At 40.9% G+C, this 22,824-nt stretch overlaps 1 protein-coding gene across 2 annotated transcripts in view; it reads right to left on the bottom strand.

The window, feature by feature from the left end:
• Window positions 1–8,138, bottom strand: part of LOC149787428 (uncharacterized) — a 48,953-nt gene extending 40,815 nt beyond the window's left edge. The window contains exons 1-3 of one of the 2 annotated variants that reach the window (XM_089978040.1): window positions 7,704–8,138; window positions 6,995–7,038; window positions 3,345–3,735 (exon numbers count right to left, since the gene is read on the bottom strand). In XM_089978040.1, coding sequence (XP_089834166.1) covers window positions 3,570–3,735; window positions 6,995–7,038; window positions 7,704–7,910 — 417 coding nt within the window. In that variant the 5' untranslated portion in view covers window positions 7,911–8,138 and the 3' untranslated portion in view covers window positions 3,345–3,569. Of the gene's footprint in view, window positions 1–3,344; window positions 3,736–6,994; window positions 7,039–7,703 lie in introns of those variants that run through there. The other variant, XM_089978039.1, reaches the window with a different exon arrangement.
• Window positions 8,139–22,824: the final 14,686 nt, after the last annotated feature.

Genomic DNA, 22,824 nt, shown 5'->3' with positions numbered 1-22,824 from the left:
TAAATGTAGCGACTAGATAAGTAGTCACTAAATATCTCCCGGGAGAAATTTAGTGATTACTTATATAGAACGTTCTTTCTGTATAGACGAACTTTGGAGTCCATTCAAAAAACAGTTTTTATTTGGCATTAAGAAGTTTAATGTTGGCCCAAATTGGAAGTTTTGTCGCAAAAGGGTTTCCTCGTGGACATTATACAGGGAGATTTGAGATCCATATTTTCTTGCGTTGAAGGTTATCAACAATTTTATTTTTTAATACATGAGTTATAAGAAAAACTTGAACTAGAATATTGTCATAAATGAAACACTGATATGCATGTACATCGCCTGGAAGACGTGTTGCACGCATGCCCATACTTTCAATGACCATTCCTTAACTGAAAGACAGAAGAGAAAGACGTACTGGAGAGAGAGAGAGAGAGAGAGAGAGAGGCTTTCAAGCACGCATTCAAGAAGATTTGACGAGCATTATAACTGAGGTTATTCAAAATCCTTGGAGTTTTTATCAGCTCTTTTTAGAGAAGGATGAAGTCGTCGTGGAATAGTTGCTCGACAATGGGCTAAAGGCCATGATTTTCAGTTGTTCAAAATGTGATGATGTTGGTGTGCCGAATATTTGGGTAAGTTGTAAGAGGGGATGGCAGGAAACGGTGCGTTGCAGCGTAAATCGGAATCCTGAATATTCAACTAACAAGTACTCCATTTTTTTTAAGGGTCATTTTCCGTGGTAGGATATAATGGAATTCACCAAGTATTATTTAGATCGTGAAAGCCTCATCGAATGTTTTGTCCGTGCTGGTATATACTATAAAAAAACCGATGTAACCAAGGGTTCATGCATCCATAAAGTCATGGTGGAGTACTAGTATACAAATCTGCCTTCACTGGTGTTTTATGGGACAAGTCGAACAAGATGAAAGTTATTTCGGTCGAAAGTGAAATTACCATCGTGGGAATCCCACCAAGGGTCTGCATGTGTGGGTTTTTGACCAAAAGGATGTTGCCACCCTCATCTGACTTATCCTTAAGCTGAAACTTCTTGGCTAGCAATATGTGAACAGACTGAAGTAGCGAAATTCTGGCGTTATCCAACGCTTTGTTAGCAATTTACAATTTGTTTTGCTGTTTTATATATATTCGCACATAAAATATCACAAGTAACATTATTTTCTTTCGTAATTCAAAATAAAACAGCATATAAAGATCAAAAATTGAATATGAACAAATGTAAGCGTGGGTTTTAAACTGGATTCTCCCGTTTGCAAGGCACACGTATATACCCCAAGACTACTTAATAATATACAACAGTGTAAATATCTGGGTTGTATACCGGTAACATGTTATCGAGACCCATGCCAGTAGTGATACAATATTTGATATTTAACTGCAGTGAATTTGTTTAATGATTTATCTTTGAAAATCCAGTAATTCAGTTTAACATACTATTCCAAGCGTCTGAGTGTAGTGATCATGGTGAAATTGAAGGAAAAACTGAGTTGGATGATTGGTGGAAATTTAGCGATATTGCCGCTAAAAGTGCCGTACCTGGAATAACCCTGACTTTGCATATACAAATTGCTATACGCTCAAAATACTTGATTAAAATGTTCATCAAGGTAACTTGCGCTGCAGAAATTTGCTGTTGCAAGATAGGATTTACATGGCAGCTGTTATAACTTGTGGAGGAAGAACCCGGGAAAACAGCGGTAAGAACCATCGACCCAAGGGAAGCCACTGACAAACTTTCTCGCATACCCATATTGGCGGAGCACGAGACCCAAACCCACGCGGACATAGGTGAGAAGTCAGTGACTGGTAAAGGCGTGTGCTTTAGATCCTGATTACAAGTGAAATTCCTTTTTCTGGTGAGACACAAGCTGAGAAATTCTTCAGACTTGAGGAAAGCGTCATTTTTCATCCGAAATAAGACAATGCTATTTCCAGGAGAATGCGTGATATTATGATTGTAAGGAGAGGGCGTAAAGAGTTTCTGGAGCACATTTAAATTTTTATGATGGAAAGTAGTATTGGCATGATCTGTGCCTGCGCTCAAGAAGTGTGTGTGTGTGTGTGTGTGATTTGGATTTTTTCACGTAGCTTTAACAATTATTTCAGTCATATCGCTGCGATGTCTGCAGTGTGTCAGTTTATAGTGATGTCTAGCACTGGGGCATCATGCCACAGACATGTTGCATGATGTCCCACCCAGTCACATTATCCTGACACCAGGCCGTCCAGTCATAACACTAACTTCTTAATGCTGAGCGCCAAGCGAGGCAGCTGTTAGTACCATTTTTATGTCTTTGGTATGACTCGGCCGGGGATCGAACCCATGACCTCCCGCATCCGAGGCGGACGCTCTAACCACTAGGCCACTGGAGCGGTCACCGATCAAGAAGTAAAATAATGATAGATTATTTCAAACGCCATAACTCCAAATGACTATTTATTATACTAAAAAAATCAACTAATGCAAAACTATGAAGGACATGATAAAACAACAAAAACCACCATCATTTTGGAACAGTGTCCTTACTCCTGCACCCTGCATACTTTGATCATGGCGAAAACTAAGAAGACGATGTATTGGGGCACACCTGTGGAGGAGGATGCGAGGAGTGATGGCTTGGCAGATACTAAAACAACCACGGTTATACTTCCAGAAGAGAATGATTTTTAATTTGGATTTAGACTATTTTCTTTCGTCTTAGCAACAATTTGTACCACTTTCACCGCCTTCTGCTTCCTTACCTCGGGTAGAGGATTTTAGACATAGACTGAAAGAAGAATCAGAGAAATATTTTACAACAGCAGAAAGAAACAGGACAAGCCTTTATCATTTAACTGCAAAATGAAGAAGAGAGGAAGAAGAGAAGAGAAAGCGCGAAGGAGAAATCAAGGACGGTGAATATCACACTGCAACAGTGCTAGTACACATTTTGTCGGAGTTAATGTATCAAACAAATGTATCAGGCTTATTTAACTCGACCTAATGAATAAAAGCCTTCCCGGGCTATAAATTCTAACCAAGTCATCACTACCTGTCCGCTGTCTACCCCTGAGAGGCCATCAGTAGCGATCACTACCAAATCATCCACAGTAGCAGGTAAGAAGATGGATTTGGCCGTGGCAAGGGAAAAAGGTAGTTAAGGCTCATCTCGTCCGGTTCAAACAAACACCCAACGGTCCTTTTCAGGGCCACCCACCTCTCTAGAAAAGAGACTACTCAACGATTGTCAAATCAATAAAAACTTAAAACCATTTTCCCCATGATGTTTGAATGATGCACGGGTGTGAGTGCGTGCGTGTAGGACCTTATTATAAAAATCAAGACGAAGAATCACTTATATTTTCTTTCTTGCATATTTTATCTTTTTGAAAATCATAATGAAATTTCACAACACATCACCAAAAGTCCATTTTCTTCTTGTTTTACTCCTTCTTTTCCCATTTCAGTTTATTTACTGGCACAGGTTGTTCCTAGTCTTCATTCTTTTATCGTGGTCAAAATTTCTTGCCTTTCTGCACGTAGATCGGTTTTTCTTGATTTTCGGAAGACCTCGTCTCTTCTACCTCTTGCTTATTTGGTTGGTTCTCTTTTTTCTTTGGACACTCTTAAGACCAATGACCTTTCTTCTGACAATGATAACAGGTATCTCAACCTCTGTCTCTCTTATCTCCTGTTTTTCTTTTGCTTTGAAGATGTGGGCATTCTGGAGTCCAATGTCCTTTCTCCTGACAGATATAACAAACAACTTGACTTTTGTCTCTGGAAATGAGTAATCCATCGTCTTCTCTGAAGAAAACTTTTGAATGACACATTCTAGTACCAAATCTCTGAACAGACGGTTATGTTTTGTTAACTCTGATGCGATGATCTACCTTACACCCCACTGCACAGATGTACGTGACTGAAAAGTGTTGGCTTTAATGCTTGGACGCAATAAGTGGCTCACTGTGTCAAATAATTATGTTAATGACTTAAAACGCCAATTGAACAATGTGATATTCACACCGGTCTGAACCAAAATGTTTTACATGCTTCACATATTATGTTGGGAATATATTTTATTAAAGCACAATGGAAGTACTACAGCTTTATATTTAGCTCATCAAGTAAACAAACATAGATGACGTTGCAGAATTCGAGTTTGCTTAAGACATTCCAAACTTTGCATCATTATTTATATTTCCTAAATGTACCTGCTCTACAAGACATTATTTATTCATCCTAAATGTACATGTTGTACAAGACAATATTTATACATCCTAAATGTACCTGTTGTACAAGACAATATTTATACATCCTAAAATGTACCTGTTGTACAAGACATTATTTATACATCCTAAATGTACTTTTTGTACAAGACATTATTTATACATCCTAAATGTACCTGTTGTACAAGACATTATTTATTCATCCTAAATGTACATGTTGTACAAGACAATATTTATACATCCTAAATGTACCTGTTGTACAAGACAATATTTATACATCCTAAAATGTACCTGTTGTACAAGACATTATTTATACATCCTAAATGTACTTTTTGTACAAGACATTATTTATACATCCTAAATGTACCTGTTGTACAAGACATTATTTATACATCCTAAATGTACCTGTTGTACAAGACATTATTTATACATCCTAAATGTACCTGTTGTACAAGACATTATTTATACATCCTAAATGTATTTGTTGTACAAGACATTATTTATACAAGCTAAATATACCTGTTGTCCAAGACATTATTCAGGGGTTACTTTTAAATTATTTACAACGGTTCGCCTAGTGAAGTATGTTTGATAAATTGTTAAATATTTTGCCTTTTGCGTGTTTGAAAGAAATGGTAGGAACTCTGCACGCCCTTGAATGAGTGCGTGCATGCGTCCGTTTTTGACACAACGTGACTAATCCAATCTTCATAAACTGGTAGCTATGGGAACTGATTGAGTTTCGATGGAAATAAGCGCAAGATACTTAATTTCAATTCACCCTCTTATGAAGTTGCAAAGCCTTCTCAACCAGATTAAATAATTGCATTTCTTCAACTCTGTGCTTCATGTGCAAGAGATTGAAAGAAGGCGGATCAAGTTACAAGCTACACTAACTGACTCATTGACACGGTACAATTTTAAGTCATAACTGAACCGTCTGGATGAATTTGAACGTACGACACGCAATATCAACAAGCTCAAATTGGGCGCATTAATCTAAAGTTTTTCATTTGGGAACGATTATGATTTGACGTGTTGAGGAAATAAAGAAATGAGAGTTGCATGTGGTCTCTGAAGAAGAGTATTAACCTTTTATAGTAGAAACAGAAATAGATCTTTCCGAAATCGTCTCTGAGCCTTGCCTGCTTTCGTTTACATAAATATTTTCTAATGCATGAAAAATCAAAGAAAGAAAACTCTCAAATTGGCCAAAATATATTTCAGTTAACATTCTCACATGCTGTTTCACATTATGTAACATTACATAACTACTCATTCCAGACCGCAGTTGGTATCTTCCATTAGCTTTAGTTTGTTAGAACGGACATGCTCAGTAAGACTAATTGACATGTCGAAAATGTGTATCATACTCCTATTAACAAAGTGGCGCTATAACAAAGGAATACATACATAGATAAAAGGAATATTAAAAATAAAAATAAATATAGAAGCAAAAGTAATAGTAAACAAATACCGTTGTAAACAAACGACGATCAGTTGACTGTAATTAGCTTTATTTTCGAGATAAACTGTCCTATATATCGATACATAACATAACATGAAAGGAACGACAGTTTTAAATTACATACGTCCTAATCATGACCACTCACCTGGAACGATTATATTGAGATGGTCAAGTAAGGTAACATACATCTAAAACAATATAAAAGTTATAATTCTTTTCGATATGTCGTTCTATGGATAATTAGGTATGTCACAGAGGGCTTATAACTTTCGGGCTATAATGATATTTTTACAATACATCTTTCAGGGTTTATTCCTAATTATTTACCATAGTTATGTGAGTGAAACATTCTGCAAAAGATAAGTGTCTCTCCCAGTGCTGTGAAGAAACGGCAGGAACTATGTGATATTTCCCGCTCGTGCTTGAATAGGAACGTGATTTCGTGCGTCCGTCTTTAATGTAACGTGATTCTTAACATTCATATTTGGTGGCTTTGGAGAGCTATTTAAGTATATATGTTAATATGCCTAATTTAGATACCGAAATTCAATTTATTCCTTGAGGACTGAGGAAAATCCTTTCTGGTTTAGTACAGGGAAATGTGCAGTTCTTTAGTTCTACAAATCGTTTGCAAGAGATGGAAAAGAAGACTGGTAATGTTAAACTGCAAACTCCAGTGGTCTTTGTAAATTTGATAGACTGATAATGTTAAACTGCAAACTCCAGGGGTCTTTGTAAATTTCATAGGCACAGCCGACTCAACATACTTCGGTATCAGTGGCACGGTAAATTCATTCTAATGGATGAATTGTTATACACCATTACCAAAGTAAAAACACTCAGTTTAAATTACAGATTGTCCAGTTTAATCCCCGAGGTTGCATTGTTTTCGCTAATTTATAAAACTTGAGTTGAAAAATTATTAATCCTGTATCCTACAATTCTGGTTTAATGTTAAATAATTTTCCTCAAGGGGTATAACTCTACATAACCCCAAAGGTCATAACGAAAGGTTGCCTTAATAAACAAACTTGCAAGTGCAGTATGTTTCCTATCAAGCAACGTCAAATTAAATACAAAGTTTCGGATAAAAATCGATTCAAGGTTTTTCTGTGTTTTTTTTTAAAAAGCGGTCGTGTATGATGGTAGATCTTTCGTATAACTTTAACAGGTCTTCATATCATGAAGCTCTCTGTCAAATATGATAACATTTTGTTCATTAGTTTTGGAGAAGTAGTTTAAAGGTTTCTTTTGTTAGTAACGGTCACCATATTTGATACCGGAACAGCATCATGTGTGTAAACTTACAAGTCCTCCATACCATAATGTCTTCTGTCCAACTTGGTCGAATTCTGCAGAAAAATTTATGAGAAGTCATCATTCAAAGTTTTTTTTTTAAAAAAAAAAAAATTATTTTAGCAACATTGGTCATATTTTGATGTCGGATCGGCATAATTTTTACAAGTTAGAAATGTCATCCTGGTGGAATGCCATCTGTTAAATAGGAGCAGATAATTGTCAACAGATTTTGAGAAGAGGTCGTAAAGTGAGTTTTAAATAAATTTAATAAAAGCAGTCATATTTGATGGCTGATCAGTATCTTTTGCAAAAATGTGAAAGCTCTTTATTCTAAATGTTGTACAATTTTGTATATCGGTTTCTGAAAAAACTTCAAACAACAATTGTTGACGAACGCAAGACGCCTTGTGGCCTGGTGTGCTACCACTACAGATGATTTTGATGATGATGTTAATATAAATAATACTGATGATGATTGCGTTGATTAAATAACGTTCCATCGGAATAACAGCAACTACAGTAGCAGTTGTGGTTGTGGTTGTAGTAGTGATGGTGGTGGTTGTAGTAGTAACTGCTGTAGTAGTGGTGGTGGTGGTAGTAGTAACTGCTGTAGTAGTGATGGTGGTGGTGGTAGTAGTAACTGCTGTAGTAGTGATGGTGGTGGTGGTAGTAGTAACTGCTGTAGTAGTATTAAAGATAATCAACAAAAAATCATTACCTCTTCTCGCACTTTATGCGAACTTTCCATTTCCCAAGTTTTCACCAGATTTTCCACCAGTTTTTCCAGGGATCCAGCCTTATGACTTTTAGTTTTCTCTTCGAGATATTTCAAGTCAACCTTGGAATAGTCCGGTTTTCCATGGAGCCATTGGATGTTTTCATCATCCATGTGGTTCCGTACTGGGCACTCGTCTTCCGCCGCCATTCTTTCGAGTGCAGACCGTCTTAATGTGTTTGACAGAAATGAAGGCAAGTTCGTAAGTATACACGATTGCAGCCTTTCTCTACATGTGATTCGTGATCCAGTTTCAGCAAGTTACATAATAATGCTTGTTGACTTATGAATGCAAGGAAATGAATAGCTTCTTTAGATATAATCTAAGGTAGTTTCCCCAAGCTCCTTGACCTGGGATAACCGTTACGCTTCAAACATAATCACAATACGCGGAATGCATTCAAAACACGCGAGAAGTTAAGTATAGTTAGTAGTGAATGAGGATACCGTAGGGACTAGGGGACTTACCATTAAAAACATGGGTTTTGTACCGTAGGGACTATAGGAAAAAATCCGTTGTACTATAGGGACAACATAATGTTATTTTCCCATAGTCCCTAGAGTACAAATAACTTTACAAAAAATCATAGGTATTATAGGGACAAGGAAATTGAACATGGGGGGAAAATAACATTAGTTTCCCATTGTGGCTCTACAGTCCCAAAAGAATGGAACATGGATGGGTTTGTATAGGGACAATGGAAATGTAACATAGGAATACAGGACCGGTACTTGGGGGACTATGGGACTGTAACATGGTGGGTTTGTCTAGGGACAATGGGACTTTAACATGGGTGGGACTATAGAGGGACAAAAGGTATTAGGACTGTCTAGGGACAATGGTAAAAATCACGCTAGAAACAAAACAAACTCTTACTTTACTATTCACAAGCCCCTAACCAGGGTGTATTGCTATTGTTAAATTTCCCCTTGTCGCCAGGACTGTATAGCGACGATGGGAATTTAACATGGGAATTTGAACAGGGATGGGTCTGTATAGCGACAAGGGAAAATGAACATGGGAATATGTCTTGGGTTTGTATAGCGTCAAGGGAAAATGAACATGGGAGATGGAGATAACACAGACAAGAGACAAACACTGAGTTGACAAGCCAAATCTAACCCCAACCTCTACTATAAACACAGAAGGGAAAGTTAAATAACCACACACTCTACTATCCAAACAAACGCACGTGAGGGCATACAAAACCCAATCATATACTATCCAAACAAACGTACGTGAAGGCATACAAAACCCAATCATATACTATCCACACAAGCTAAGCAGCCAAATCAAACCCCAATATACTATCCACACGCTGACAAGCTAAAAACATAACCACAATCCATGGGCAGGGTTATACAGTGCAATGTCGCTCGCGTCATTCTTTAACATTGTTACAATATTTTTCCGAACGTGTGTTTTGGTTTTAGATTTCAGAGTTAACCATAGGCAGGGTTATACAGTGCAATGTCACTCGCGTCATTCTTGAAAAAGCTTTGTGTTTGTTTCATTTCTTGAAAAAACGGTAGATCTAAGGTTAGAATTTTTCCGTGACACATTGCAGTGCCAAAATAAAGAGAAAGCTACGATACCTGAATTGTACAAACTCGTCCACTCCATATTTTATTTCATCCAGCGATTTACTGATTTACAATTTGTAAGGATGTAAGTGTTTCAAATAACAAAAAAATTACATGAAAAACGGAACATTTCACAGAAATAGGGTGACTACTGATCACAATTTTGGAGAGGTATCTTCACACGGGAACAGATACCCTTAAGATTTCAATCAACACTACTATGACGGAGAGAGAGAGAGAGAGAGAGAGAGAGAGTTATTCCTACTGTAGAACATATCAAGACACTTACGTTTGTTTTTACAGTCTATTTTCCTGAAGAAAGATTCAAAGAAACATTCATTCCACTCAGATAATCACAACCATAGAAAAATTTCACCATTATTAAATATCACCAGAGTGAAGTGCAGATTTAGGCAACTAAAATTCCCTCCTTTTTTTGATAACGTGGATGTAAAGTTCTCACCGAATAGTTCATCCAAAATATGCTGTGGTGTATTTGACTATAAAACTGATACAATTTCTGTGGGATCGCCCAGGGTACGATTGTTCTTGCGTTAGTTTTACTTTTTTTAATTATTTTATTAATCGACTAGCAGTGAGACACGACTTATCTCGGCACTGTGTGAAGAGATACTGAAGTCAATTCGTAGTGAACGCGGTCAGAAAATAAGTCTAGCCAATGAAATCGTTTATGATGAGCGATGCATTGTTTTGTTCGAAGTTAGTGAGGCAAAATAATGCCTACGCTCTTGCATTGTTACCATTGCAGTGCAGACAGACTGAATATGAACTTGAATCGCTCTGTTGTGTATTTTACCATTTCTTCTAACCGTATCAACTACTGAAAGGTCACAGTACTGGTTCACGTTCTGAAATTGTCAATTTCTTTTTTACCTCACTTAAACATTTTGACATACACACTCACATAGGTAGAGTCAGAAGTGTTACAGTACTGAGTGGCATGTTTTTTTTTTTTTGTTTTTTTTTTAAATTGTGACTCTGGGGTTTTTATGAAGTAAATAAACTAAAGTATAGTGAACCTCAAGGATGGTGACCCAAGCTGTCTGTTGATGCGAGTATTTACTTCAGAAGAAATAGGACCTCTAAAACACAAAGATATACGGCAAGCATGATTAGAATGAACACATCGGCAGCTAACTGTAGGAACAAAGGGGGTGTTTTCCTTCACGTCCGTGTAACTTAGAGTTTCAATCCTCTTTCAAGACAAACTTGTATCCTTCTTGAAATAAAAAACTGAATAAACGTAAGCACTTTGCTCTAGATATTTCCTTTTGCAGCAACAGACTATACAGCATAAATACTGTTACAACAACAGAAAGCCTTAAATCTTCTAGCAAAAAAGTTATCTCCACTTTCACACATTGGTAAATGGAATACTGTTTCTTTTCTAGAGTTTTAGTTAGCCCCTATGTTCTTATTCTACAACCAAGAGACACTTACGTTTTATGCCAGGTATATTCTGATCCAGTGAGAGTGAAATGAATAGTGGAAGGTAAGACACACACCCTTTATACAGGCGCTTGGTCTGCCATGGATATAAAGTAGCCGATGGTGTTTAAACTTTAGTCATTTAACGTTTTGCTATCAAGACAAAACGATTGAATCATTTCGAGAAGAAAGAAGAAGAAGAAAGCAAGAGGCAGAAACGTGATCCATCGCCTCGTACCATCGCTGAAGTCTTGGCACAAATTCATGCCAGTGATTTTGAAGATGATATGAGTGAACCAGAATCCAACCCCAGTGAGTCTGCACCTAACCCAAGTTCACCAGTCAACCCTGAAAAGTACTATCACATTCGAGTGACGGAAAAGCGACCCTCTAGAAAATTTAAAACCACGTCTTACAAATACACGGTGAAGTTTAAAGATTTCAAGTCCGACGTACCCTTGGAGAAAGCAGAAGGGTTCATCACCGAGGTGTGGGATTCTTTGCTCACCACACTCAAGCGACAATGTCAACCCAAAGAAGACGATCGCTTGGGACCATCCATATATCACGACGGCTTGAAATTCCCTGTTTGGATCGAGTTTATCAGACCAGCAGAACTAACCCCTTCTAAAGTCATGGACAAGATACAACAGGTGCAACAATCCAACGACCAGTTTGACATCACCGATGGAAAAGCCACAGTGAAAATGACCCACACCTACCCTCCTCAAGGGACTGGTCGCAAAAAGGTCTTTATGCTGAACGGCCTTCGTAGTATTAAGCGTAGCCTCGTCCAAATTCACAACCCTCAAGACCAGATGTGTTTAGCCAGGGCTATCGTGGTGGGACGAGCGTATGCCGACAGGAACGACACGCAGAATGGAAAAGAGCCTGGGAGAATATTCGAAAATCGAACCGAGCCAAACAACGAAACGAAGCAGAACTCCTGGTACAACAAGCCGGCCTGTCCAAAGACACACCCTGTGGCATTCCTGAAATGCAAAAATTGCAAGATGTCCTAGCTCCACGCTACACCTTGAAAGTGCACCCTCAAGAAATGCGTGGTCCTCAGTTGTTTCGAGGCCAACATTTTAAAGATGGAAAATACATTCACCTTTATCATCACGAAGAACATTTCGATACCATTACCACCATCACTGCATTCCTAGGATACGGTTATCATTGTGAAAAATGTGACTATGACTATAACAATCGAGAGTAACACAAGCATTGTGGATCGAAATGCTCAGGATGTTTAGCCTCTCAACCCTGTCTGGACGAAGGACAAGAACGAGTGCATTGTTCAGCTTGTCTGCGCACGTTTGTCAGTCCTGCCTGTTACCAACAACATTTGAAGACACAAGGTCCGCAGAAGAAATGCGCTTGTCAACTCCTGAGATTGTGCACTACGTGTGGATAAGGCATACGTACCAATAGTACCAAGACACACGTATGTTCAGGAAAGAAAAAATGTCACATTTGTCATCACATCGTGGGCTTGGAACATCAATGCTAGATGCAAAAATACCAACCGCAACAAGAGGAAGATGACAGGAACAAAGGCAATTTCATCTTTTTTGATTTCGAATGCATGCAAGAGACAGGCACTCACATTCCTAATTTCTCCGTGGCTCATCGAGCGTGCGAAAAGTGCATTCAAGAACCTATCGTGAGTCATTGCCCTCACTGCACTAAGATTCCTGGAGAGCGAGAAAAAATCTTTCGAGGACCCAAGACACTATACGATTTTGCCCAATGGGTCTTAGACCCCATCGACGAAACGTGGAGCCAAGAGGACATCGAAAGTTATGGTAATTGTCATCGTCAGGTCACAGCGATGGCTCACAATTTCTCCGGATACGATGGACAGTTTCTTCTCAGATACTATACAGAACAAGGCACCGAACGTCCTAAAGTGACTTTGAACGGAGCCAAAATCATTTTCATGCAAGTGGGACAAGTACAGTTTAAAGATTCGATGAGCTATTTGGCCATGCCTTTGAGTCGAATGCCTAAAACGTTTGGAATGACAGAAATGGCTAAAGGGTACTTTCCACACTTTTTCAATACCGAAGCCAATCAAGATACCGTTCTACCCCATTTGCCTGAGGCTCACTATTACGACCCCGACAACATGCGTACCGAACAACGAGAAGCTTTCTTCTCTTGGTACCAGGCTCACGCCTCCGACCCTTTCGACTTTCAGGAAGAAATGCTAAATTATTGTCGTTCCGACGTGGACATTTTACGGCGTTGCTGTGGAAAATTTCGAGAACTGTTCATGGAACACGTAGGGGTCGATCCTTTGAAAGAAGCTTGCACTATTGCCAAAGCGTGTTCCTTAGTATACCGGCAACGATTCATGCCTGAAAACACCGTGGCTGTCATCAGTCCTCAAACGACCAACTATGTCAATACTCGGTCAAAGCCCTATGGTGGTTGCATTACTTGTGCGATAAAGAAGACAAATGGATTCAATATGCCCGCAACAGAGGAGGCGAAAAGACCATCGGAAATTGTTCCGTGGATGGCTGGGACTTAGAAAACCCCAAGATCGTGTACGAGTTTAACGGTTGCTTATTTCACGGATGTCCCGTCTGTTACCCTGATCGTAGCACTAAAAATCAGTTTTTATAACGAACCATGGAACACTTGTACCAGGACACTTGTCAGCGACGTTTGAAGTTAGAACAGCAAGGATACCAAGTGGTGGAAATGTGGGAACACGAATACGATCGCCGTTTGAAAACCGATCCCGAGTTTAAACGTGTCGTGGAAAGTTACAAGCTGATGGACCCCCTGAACCCGAGGGATAGTTTGTACGGAGGAAGGACCAATGCCACCTGTTTGCTGTACCAAGTCGACGAAGAGAAAGGAGAATAAATCAAATACTTGGACGTGTGTGCGCTGTATCCCTACGTGTGCAAATATTTTCACTTTCCTGCAGGGCACCCACAATTGTTGACGGAACACATCGACCTGGCCAACATTCGACAGTACGAAGGCTTGATCAAGTGCAAAGTTTTGCCTCCCACGGACTTGTACCATCCCGTCTTACCTCACCATTGCCAAGACAAACTGATGTTTCCCTTGTGTCGTACATGTGCCGAAACGTGCAACCAAGACCAGCCTTGTCATCACACCCAGGAAGAACGAGCCTTGACGGGAAGCTGGGTCAGCGTAGAATTGTTCAAAGCTTTGGACATGGGATATCAATTGTTAGAAGTGTACGAAATTTGCCACTTTCCCAAGACACAACAATACCACAAGGGTGACCCCACTCAGAAAGATATTTTCGCAGACTACGTGGATGCCTTTTTAAAACTGAAGCCAGAAGCCAGCGGCTATCCTTCCTGGTGTCACACTCCCAAAGACCAAATAAAATTCAAAGAGAAATACTGGGAACAAGAAGGCATCCCTTTAGACCACATCGAGAATAACGAAGGCAGGCGATCGTTTGCCAAAGTGATGTTAAATTGCTTGTGGGGCAAAATGGCACAACGACCGTGTTTACCCAAGAGGGAATATTTGACCGAACCTTCCCGCTACTTCCAGATGATTCACGACAAAACGAAATTCATCAAAGACGTGGACATCGTTCGTAAGGATTTGATCTTAGTCAATTACGAAGAAGATCTGAACTTTGTACAAGACGATCTATTTGGAAATGTCATCATTGCGGCTTACGTGACAGCCCATGCTCGCTTAAAATTGTACGAAGCTTTAGAACTGTTAGGGGATCGCGTCCTGTACTTTGACACGGACAGTTGCATCTACATCCATCGCCCGGGTCAGCAACACCCTAACATCGCAGGAGACGGATTAGGAGCCTGGACAGACGAACATCATGATGACAAGATTCTAAGTTTCGCGAGTGGAGGTCCTAAAAATTACGGCTACGAATACCGTGACAAACAAGGAGAAGTGTACACGAAGTGTAAAGTGAAAGGATTGACTCTAAATTATCGTACCAGTCGAGTGGTGAACTTTGGCTTATTGAAAGAAGCCTTGCAGTCTGGAGAGGATGAAAACTTTAAAGTGACCACCCACCAACCGAACAAGATTGTACGTTTACTCACTCACCACATCCTCAGTCGACCCTTGGAAAAAGTCTATCAAATAGTGCACCAGAAGCGAGTGCGTCTTCCCAACCACTTTACTTTGCCGTACGGTCACATCGATATCGGACAGTATATCAAAAGGAATCATTTGCAAGGCCAATAGTAAATGGTCAAGTGTCAGAAGAACCCGTCACCGAGGACAACCATTCCCTTCAGGGCAGGACTGTCGTGGACATTCCCAAAAGACCCTTTCGGGAGGACACTTGTGTGACAATACCTCATGCAAAGACTGTCAGAACATTACACTCTGTCCCTAAGACATCTTAGTGACCAAACACATGTTTTACAGAGACTTGTTTCTATTTCACGTTGATCGTTTTCATGTGCCTTTTATCGTTGTACATAACTATTTGACTTTGATGCATATTAGTCTTTCATATTTATTTTTGAAACCTCAATAAATGTGTCCTGAAAAAGTATATAAACTCTTGTCTTGTCTGTTTTCGTGTCACAAGTGACATTCCCGACACTATGGCTACCTCTGCTGTCTCTGCTTCCTCTTCCTCCACTTTCAAAGTCATCGACGAACACTTAGATCGTGCCAGTTGGGAGGCTTTGTATCTTCGCCATCCCTTTAACATGCTCATTGCTGGACCTAGCGGTTCAGGCAAAACCGAATTCGTCAAACGTTTGATCGAACATAAACATCATTTGATTGATCGTCCACCTCAACGCATCGTGTGGTGTTACAAAGAGTGGCAATCGGCGTACAGTCTCTTGCGAGAAAGTCAAGGTGATTCCATCGTGTTTGTGGAAGGCATTCCTAAAGAAGACGACGGAATCGTGTCTGACCATCGTCAAACCCATTTGGTCATTTTCGACGACATGTTAGGAGAAGACGAAGAAGAAATTAAACTGTGGTTCACGCGCAAAGGGCATCACCGTAATGCCAGTGTCGTTTACATCACTCAAAATTTGTTTCAACAAGGTAAAGACCATCGTAACATCAGTCTCAATGCTCATTACGTGGTCTTGTTTAAAAGCCCTTGAGATAACTCGCAAGTGCAAGTCTTATCCAAACAGTTAGGAACGCCTTGGCTCACACAGGCGTACGACGATGCCACTCAAACTCCAGATGCCTATTTACTCATCGATTTGAAACCCACTACCCCGATGATTTGCGATTTCGTACCCACTTGTTTCACCACTGGTGTCAAGACGGAGGGCATGTTCTCTACACGTCCCCGTCCTCGACTTAACTTCACTCAAAGAAAAAATCTATGAAAACCTCAGACACTTTTTGTCAGTCTAACACAGCGTCAACATGACGTCCCTTCAGTCTCATCTTCCCGTCAAATTGAAATGTGCCTTGTATGGCATCAGTCGCGAAAAAAATCCACAAATACGTGATCGTGTCTTAGAATCTAGTCTCAAAGAAGTCTTACGATGGTTTACGGTGACAGCACGTCAATGTCTGCAAGTCATCATTCAGATTCCTCATCAAGCCAAACGCTTTTTTGATAGAAACAAAGTCGCTTTGACCCAACTGACCGATCCCCGCATCGACACTCCAACCAAAAACCAAATCATTTTGAAACCTGGAGGGAGCGGTACTCTAGGAGGGGTCATCATTCGCTCCCTCTTAAGATGGGATCCTAATGCTCCCAAAGTTCTCCCCAAACTAAAAGCCCCAAGAAAAAGAGCAACGGTGTCAAGACCAGGTCACCACCCCAGAAAAAGAAAAGCCCATAGAAAACACGCAAGAGAGGCACTTCAGCTAGGACGAAACCATACGTTCGCAAACCACGACCTGCAAGGACGGTGACCGCGTCTCCGGTAACCTCAGGTTCATCCACTTCTCCGTTGATGACACCACGGAAGCCCGTGTCACCAAGAACTTCTCCTCCAGGGGTGACAACCTCCTCCTCTTCCTTAGTGCCAGTGGCCGCTGCTCACAAAGTACCTGCTCCCAAAATCAAAGTCCAAGAGAGATCGGGCATGTTACAGAGTTTACTGGATTTGTCCAAGCCAGAACTGACTCGATTTAGTCAGTTGCGAACCCCTCCACGACGTGTGATGCCTGTCCTCAAATTGATAAGAAGTAAAGACAATCAGTGGCGACGCGTTCCAGTATAAAAATGACCTGAGACAAAGCCTGGGTATTAGTGTTTTTGTGCTCCTGAAGAACCAAAGATGTCACCCCCAGAAAACATCCCTCCTCTAAACCCCAAGGAAAGAAAAGGAAAGGACTACCTCCTCGTTTAGTCAAACATGGGGACATGTGGTCTGTGCTGTCCAAAGCTTCTCCACGCCTACGAAAAAAACTCATTCAGTCAGCCTCCAAAGAGGTCATCGATACCGTGTGCAAATGTTGTTTGAACGTCTTGAAAGGCACGATCCCTTTGTCCAAACACCGAAAACAATGCTTAGGCAAACATCGTCACGTTCTTCGCCAAATGGTTCAAAAGAAAATTCCAATTGGACAAAAGAAGATCTTGGTGCAACGTGGAGAAATTTTACCCCTCTTGTTAGGCCCATTGCTGAAAGGAATCTTGGGAACCATGTTGGGAGGAATGGTGGGAGCAAGATGAAAAGGACCTCTGAAGTCCCAAGATCTCAGACCTGACCCTTGACATCGAATGGAAGGACGAAAACTAGCTTTAGTGCCTTACAAACGATGGATGGAATACCATCGTTGGCAAGAACAACGAACCCCGCATTTGCCTCCCAATCCCCATTTGAGCGAGATGTCCCAGTTACAACACGAATTGTAGTCATTGATGGATCGCCACGATTTGTCCGAAACAGAAAAATCGCAAAAGTACTGTCAACTCTTGCAACGACTGCAACTCTTTCACCAAAAAGCTTTAGACGAAACATCTCTACCCACTCTGAAAGATTTTAAGACCTTGATGAAAAGTCCATCCCCCACGCCACTACCACCACCAATACCACCACCATCAAGAGGGATCGTGAGAGACGCTACCTCAAGAAAGCCTGAGGAAGAAGAGATACGTGAAGTCTTTCAAACACCGTCAGCAGCTCCCATTTCTGGTAAGATTGCAGCGTCCTTGTTGACCCCATCCTCCACACCCCAACGAGAAGAAATGAAAGCCTGGGTTAAAAAGGTGATGTCCACTCCTCCTTCGACAGAAGTGAAAAAGAAAGAAGGGAAACCAGAAACCAGAAGTGAAACAAGAAAAGAAGGCCAAAGCCATTCCATTACCACCTCCACCACTACCTTCGACTTCTACTCCCGTAGCCCATCGGACACGTAAATCCGTTTCCAAACCACCCTTTCGGCCCGCTCACAGTAGCATCACCGAAGAGTGGGTGACTTATTAACACACACAAAAAAATGGAGAAGGTGTTAGCCAGCATTTACTACGATCTATCCCATCCTGCAGGTTACGGAGGAGTTCAGAAATTGTATCGTGCTGCCAAAACTCGACTGAAAATTCTCCGTTTACCTCAAGTGCAACGATGGTTACAAGAACAAGCTACCTACACTTTACACAAACCCATTCGACGCAAGTTTGCCAGAAGTCGCACCCTAATGGAAGGCATCGATCATCAATGGCAAGCCGATTAGCCGATGTCTCTCATTTGGCCAGCTACAATCGCGGCTACAAATATTTGTTTTGTGTCATCGACGTCTTTTCCAAATTCGCCTGCGTAGTGCCCTTGACTTCCAAATCGAGCCACGAGTTAGTGCGAGCCCTGCATCAGGTGTTGAAACAAAGTGGTCGTCACCCTCTTGGATGGTAAACGGACAAAGGCACCGAATTTCTGAACCAAGCTTTCCAAAAAGAATTAAAGAAACGTGACATTCAATTTTTCACCACCGAGAATCCCGAAACCAAAGCCAGCATCGTGGAACGTTTTCAACGCACTTTGAAAGAACGCATGTGGAAATATTTTACGCATCACCACACTCTGAAGTACATCGATATCTTACCGCACTTGGTACAAGCGTACAACCTATCTTACCATCGAAGCATTGGACGTGCCCCGCAAGAGGTGACTCCCGACAACGAAGTGCTGGTTTCTGATCGCCTGTTTGGTAGGTCCCCGACGGTGGCTGTCCCCAAGAAAGGTGAAGTGTTGACCGTAGGAGATTGGGTGCGCATTGGCAAAACCAAACGCACTTTCGACAAAGGTTACTTACCTAACTGGACCACCGAATTGTTTCGTGTCACTGGACGAGTGCATGGCCGTCATCCTGCCGTCTATAAATTGGAAGACATGAACGGAGAAGTGCTCAAAGGAACGTTTTACTTGCCCGAGTTACAACGTGTAGAAATGAACCAAGGACTGAATTTGATCTTTGTGTACTCCGATGTGGTGGAGTACAATGTGGTGGGACACACCTCCGCACCGTTACTGCATGTCATTCCTTTCAAAGTGGATTCTGCCACGATCGCTGACGAGGAAGGTGGAAACAGTTATCACGTTCACCGCGAATTTGTACATCCTCATTATTTTCCCGTCAGTACGTCGTATTTGGACACTGTCAACATTGCTGTAAAAGGAGATCTGGGACAAAATATTCCATTCACCAAAGGAAAAGTCACGGTGAAACTTCATTTTCGAAAACGGTTCTCTCACGACTCGTAAGTCATGTATCCAGTGTACCGAGGGGTTGCTCGACAGCGAGGACACGGTTTAGGAGATATGTTAAAATCGGCCTTTCGTTCGGTGGCTCCCGTATTGAAACCGATGGTGACACGAGGATTGCACGCCTTGAAAGATGCGGCGCTGACGCAAGGCAAAGAATTTCTCCAAAATGTCATCATCGACAAACAAAACCCTAAAGAAGCCTTCTTGAGGGCAGGCAAAAGTGTCTTGCTGCAAAAGGGCAAAGACATTTTAGGTCGACGAGAAACACCTATAAATGCCCTGAACGCTACTCATTCAGGCATTCCCGCTTCCCTGACTCCACAGCAAGGACACGGCCGAAAAAGGCGACGAAGAAAACACCCCTTCACCAGTCTTCACACTTCTAAAGCTAGAAAGACAAAGAAAAGAAGAACCGTTCGAGACTTAGACGTTTTTGATTGCTAAAAATTATTGAGACACAGAAAAATGATGCACTGAGAGTCTTGTGCCTGTTCTAAGTCGGAACTAGATATCTTTGCCATGCCCCCCACCATGATGACGATGCAAGAATCCCAGTGGGTCGAATTTCATCCCGTTTCCTCTTTGACGGAATCAGCTGCCATCGAGTTTGATATCAAAGGTCAACCCGAAGATTACATCGATCTGAATAGCAGTTACCTGTACTTGAAAGTCAAAGTGATCAAAACGGACAACACCAATCCAGGAGCCGATGCTAGAGTAGCTCCTGTCAACAATTTCATGCATTCCTTGTTCAGCGAAGTGGACTTGTACTTGAATAACAAACTGGTCAGCAGCAGCATGGATACTTACCCTTATCGAGGCTACCTGGAAAATCTCTTGACGTACGGAAAAGAAGTCAAGAATACTCATCTGGATGCTTGCGTGGTATGGAAACCTGACACAGCGGGTGAGAACACGTTTAACGACACAGTCCTGACAGCAGATGACGATCCTCACAATGTGGGGTTTAATGACCGTCGTAAGAAAATTCTGCAAGGGCGAAGTTTAGAACTGATGGATCGTTTGCATTTGGACATGTGGTTACAAGAAAAGTATTTGCTAAACGGAGTGGATGTCCGCCTGAGATTGAATCGTAGCAGTGCCGCTTTCCATTTGATGGCCCATGCCAACGAATACAAAACTATCCTCCAAGAAGCCAGGCTCTACGTGCGTCGTGTGGAAGTATTACCTAAAGTGGGAAACGACATCAGTCACACTTTGAGCAGAACCACCGCCAAGTATCCGATACGAAGAGTTCAAGTGAAAACGTTCACTATTCCTGCTGGACAGCGATCCATGATCGAAGATCTTCTCTTCCAAGGACAATTACCCAAACGTTTGATCGTTGGTATGGTCAAGAATTCAGCCTTCAATGGACTTCACAACGAAAATCCTTTCCAGTTTCAACATTACAACGTAGCCAAAATCGAAGTGAGTGGCGATTGCAAGACCTTGTTTACCAGACCCTTCGAACCTAAGTTTGGTGACAAGAATTATTTGAGATCGTACTTGTCCCTGTACGAAGCCACCGGTCAGTTAGGAACCAACACCAGTCACGGTATTACGGATTATGCAGGATGCTATGCTTTGTGGGCTTTTGATTTCACTCCAGACCAAGGCAGCGACGAGGGACATTTCCACCCTATAAAATCCGGCCAGATTCGTGTGGAACTTCAGTTTGCAAATCCACCTCCAGATCACACAGTGAACGTCATCCTGTATGCCGAATTTGAAAATACCCTAGAAATCAACAGTTTCAGAGAAGTCATTCTAGACTATTAGAAGCATGGAAGACTATTCTCCCTCTTTACCTAGTGGAGAATCTTTGAAGATGTAATGTGAGGAGAACGTGGAAGGAGAATCCCAAGACAAAGACGAAAAGGACATCGTGATCAAGTCGAGATGTCCAGAACAAGAACAGCAATTGGTCTCCTACTGTGTTACATACCTGGCAGACACAATTACAATATGGATGAAGCATGATTACTATGGATGTCAAAACATCAGTCAAGAAAAAAAATTCAACGAATATCTGGACGAAGCTTGGAGTCTGTTTAAAAAAGACGTGTTACGTTGGTGGTATAAAGACTTGCGTGAACATTTCTGTCCACCATTAACGACTCAAGAAATCAGTTACATCAAAACCCTCTTTGACAAATTCAAAGAGAAAGTCGAGATCGAGATTGATCACTTATTATCAGCAAAAGAACATTTAGTGACTTATTTTTATTGTGATTTTTCTAGAAACGATGAGAAAGTAAATGGTTGATTTTGTGACTAGTATGCTTATTTGTTTGTCTTCAGCTAGGAAACGTAGCGTCCATCCATGACTCAATGACTTGCAACAGTGGAAATCTCAATTTCATTCACCATGTTCTCTACCTTGTGTTAAAAAGAGTGTGAAAAAATGTTTGTTATTGAATTGAATGATTATTGTTGAAAAAAAAATTGTGAATTGTTAGTGTTAAGTGATTTGAATAAAAATGTTGTGTTTTGAAAAAAAATGCTTTGTCGTTTGTTTTGCTATGGGCATCATGATTCATGCTCTTTGACTTCTCTCTATCCCTGCCATGTCAGTAACTTAGCGTTCCGACTCGATCTGTTGCTGCAAAAGGAAATATCTAGAACAAGGTGCTTACGTTTGTTCAGTTTTTTATTTCAAGCCCTACAAAAGGATACAAGTCTGTCTTGAAAGAGGATTGAAACTCTAAGTTACATGGACGTGAAGGAAAACACCCCCTTTGTTCCTACAGTTAGCTGCCGATGTGTTCATTCTAATCATGCTTGCCGTATATCTTTGTGTTTTAGAGGTCCTATTTCTTCTGAAGTAAATACACGCATCAATAGACAGACAGCTTGGGTCACCATCCTTGAGGTTCACTATACTTTAGTTTATTTACTTCATAAAAACCCCAGAGTCACAATTTAAAAAAAACAACAAACAAACAAAAAAAAAAAAACCATGCCACTCAGTACTGTAACACTTCTGACTCTACCTATGTGAGTGTGTATGTCAAAATGTTTAAGTGAGGTAAAAAAGAAATTGACAATTTCAGAACGTGAACCAGTACTGTGACCTTTCAGTAGTTGATACGGTTAGAAGAAATGGTAAAATACACAACAGAGCGATTCAAGTTCGTATTCAGTCTGTCTGCACTGCAATGGTAACAATGCAAGAGCGTAGGCATTATTTTGCCTCACTAACTTCGAACAAAACAATGCATCGCTCATCATAAACGATTTCATTGGCTAGACTTATTTTCTGACCGCGTTCACTACGAATTGACTTCAGTATCTCTTCACACAGTGCCGAGATAAGTCGTGTCTCACTGCTAGTCGATTAATAAAAT

This window comes from Sinohyriopsis cumingii, chromosome 12 (genome assembly GCF_028554795.1).
Source record: "Sinohyriopsis cumingii isolate HCF-2022 chromosome 12, ASM2855479v2, whole genome shotgun sequence".
NCBI classification, from domain to species: domain Eukaryota; kingdom Metazoa; phylum Mollusca; class Bivalvia; order Unionida; family Unionidae; genus Sinohyriopsis; species Sinohyriopsis cumingii.
The sequence above is the reverse complement of the archived record's forward strand: the minus strand, read 5'-3'. Positions and strand labels throughout refer to the sequence as shown.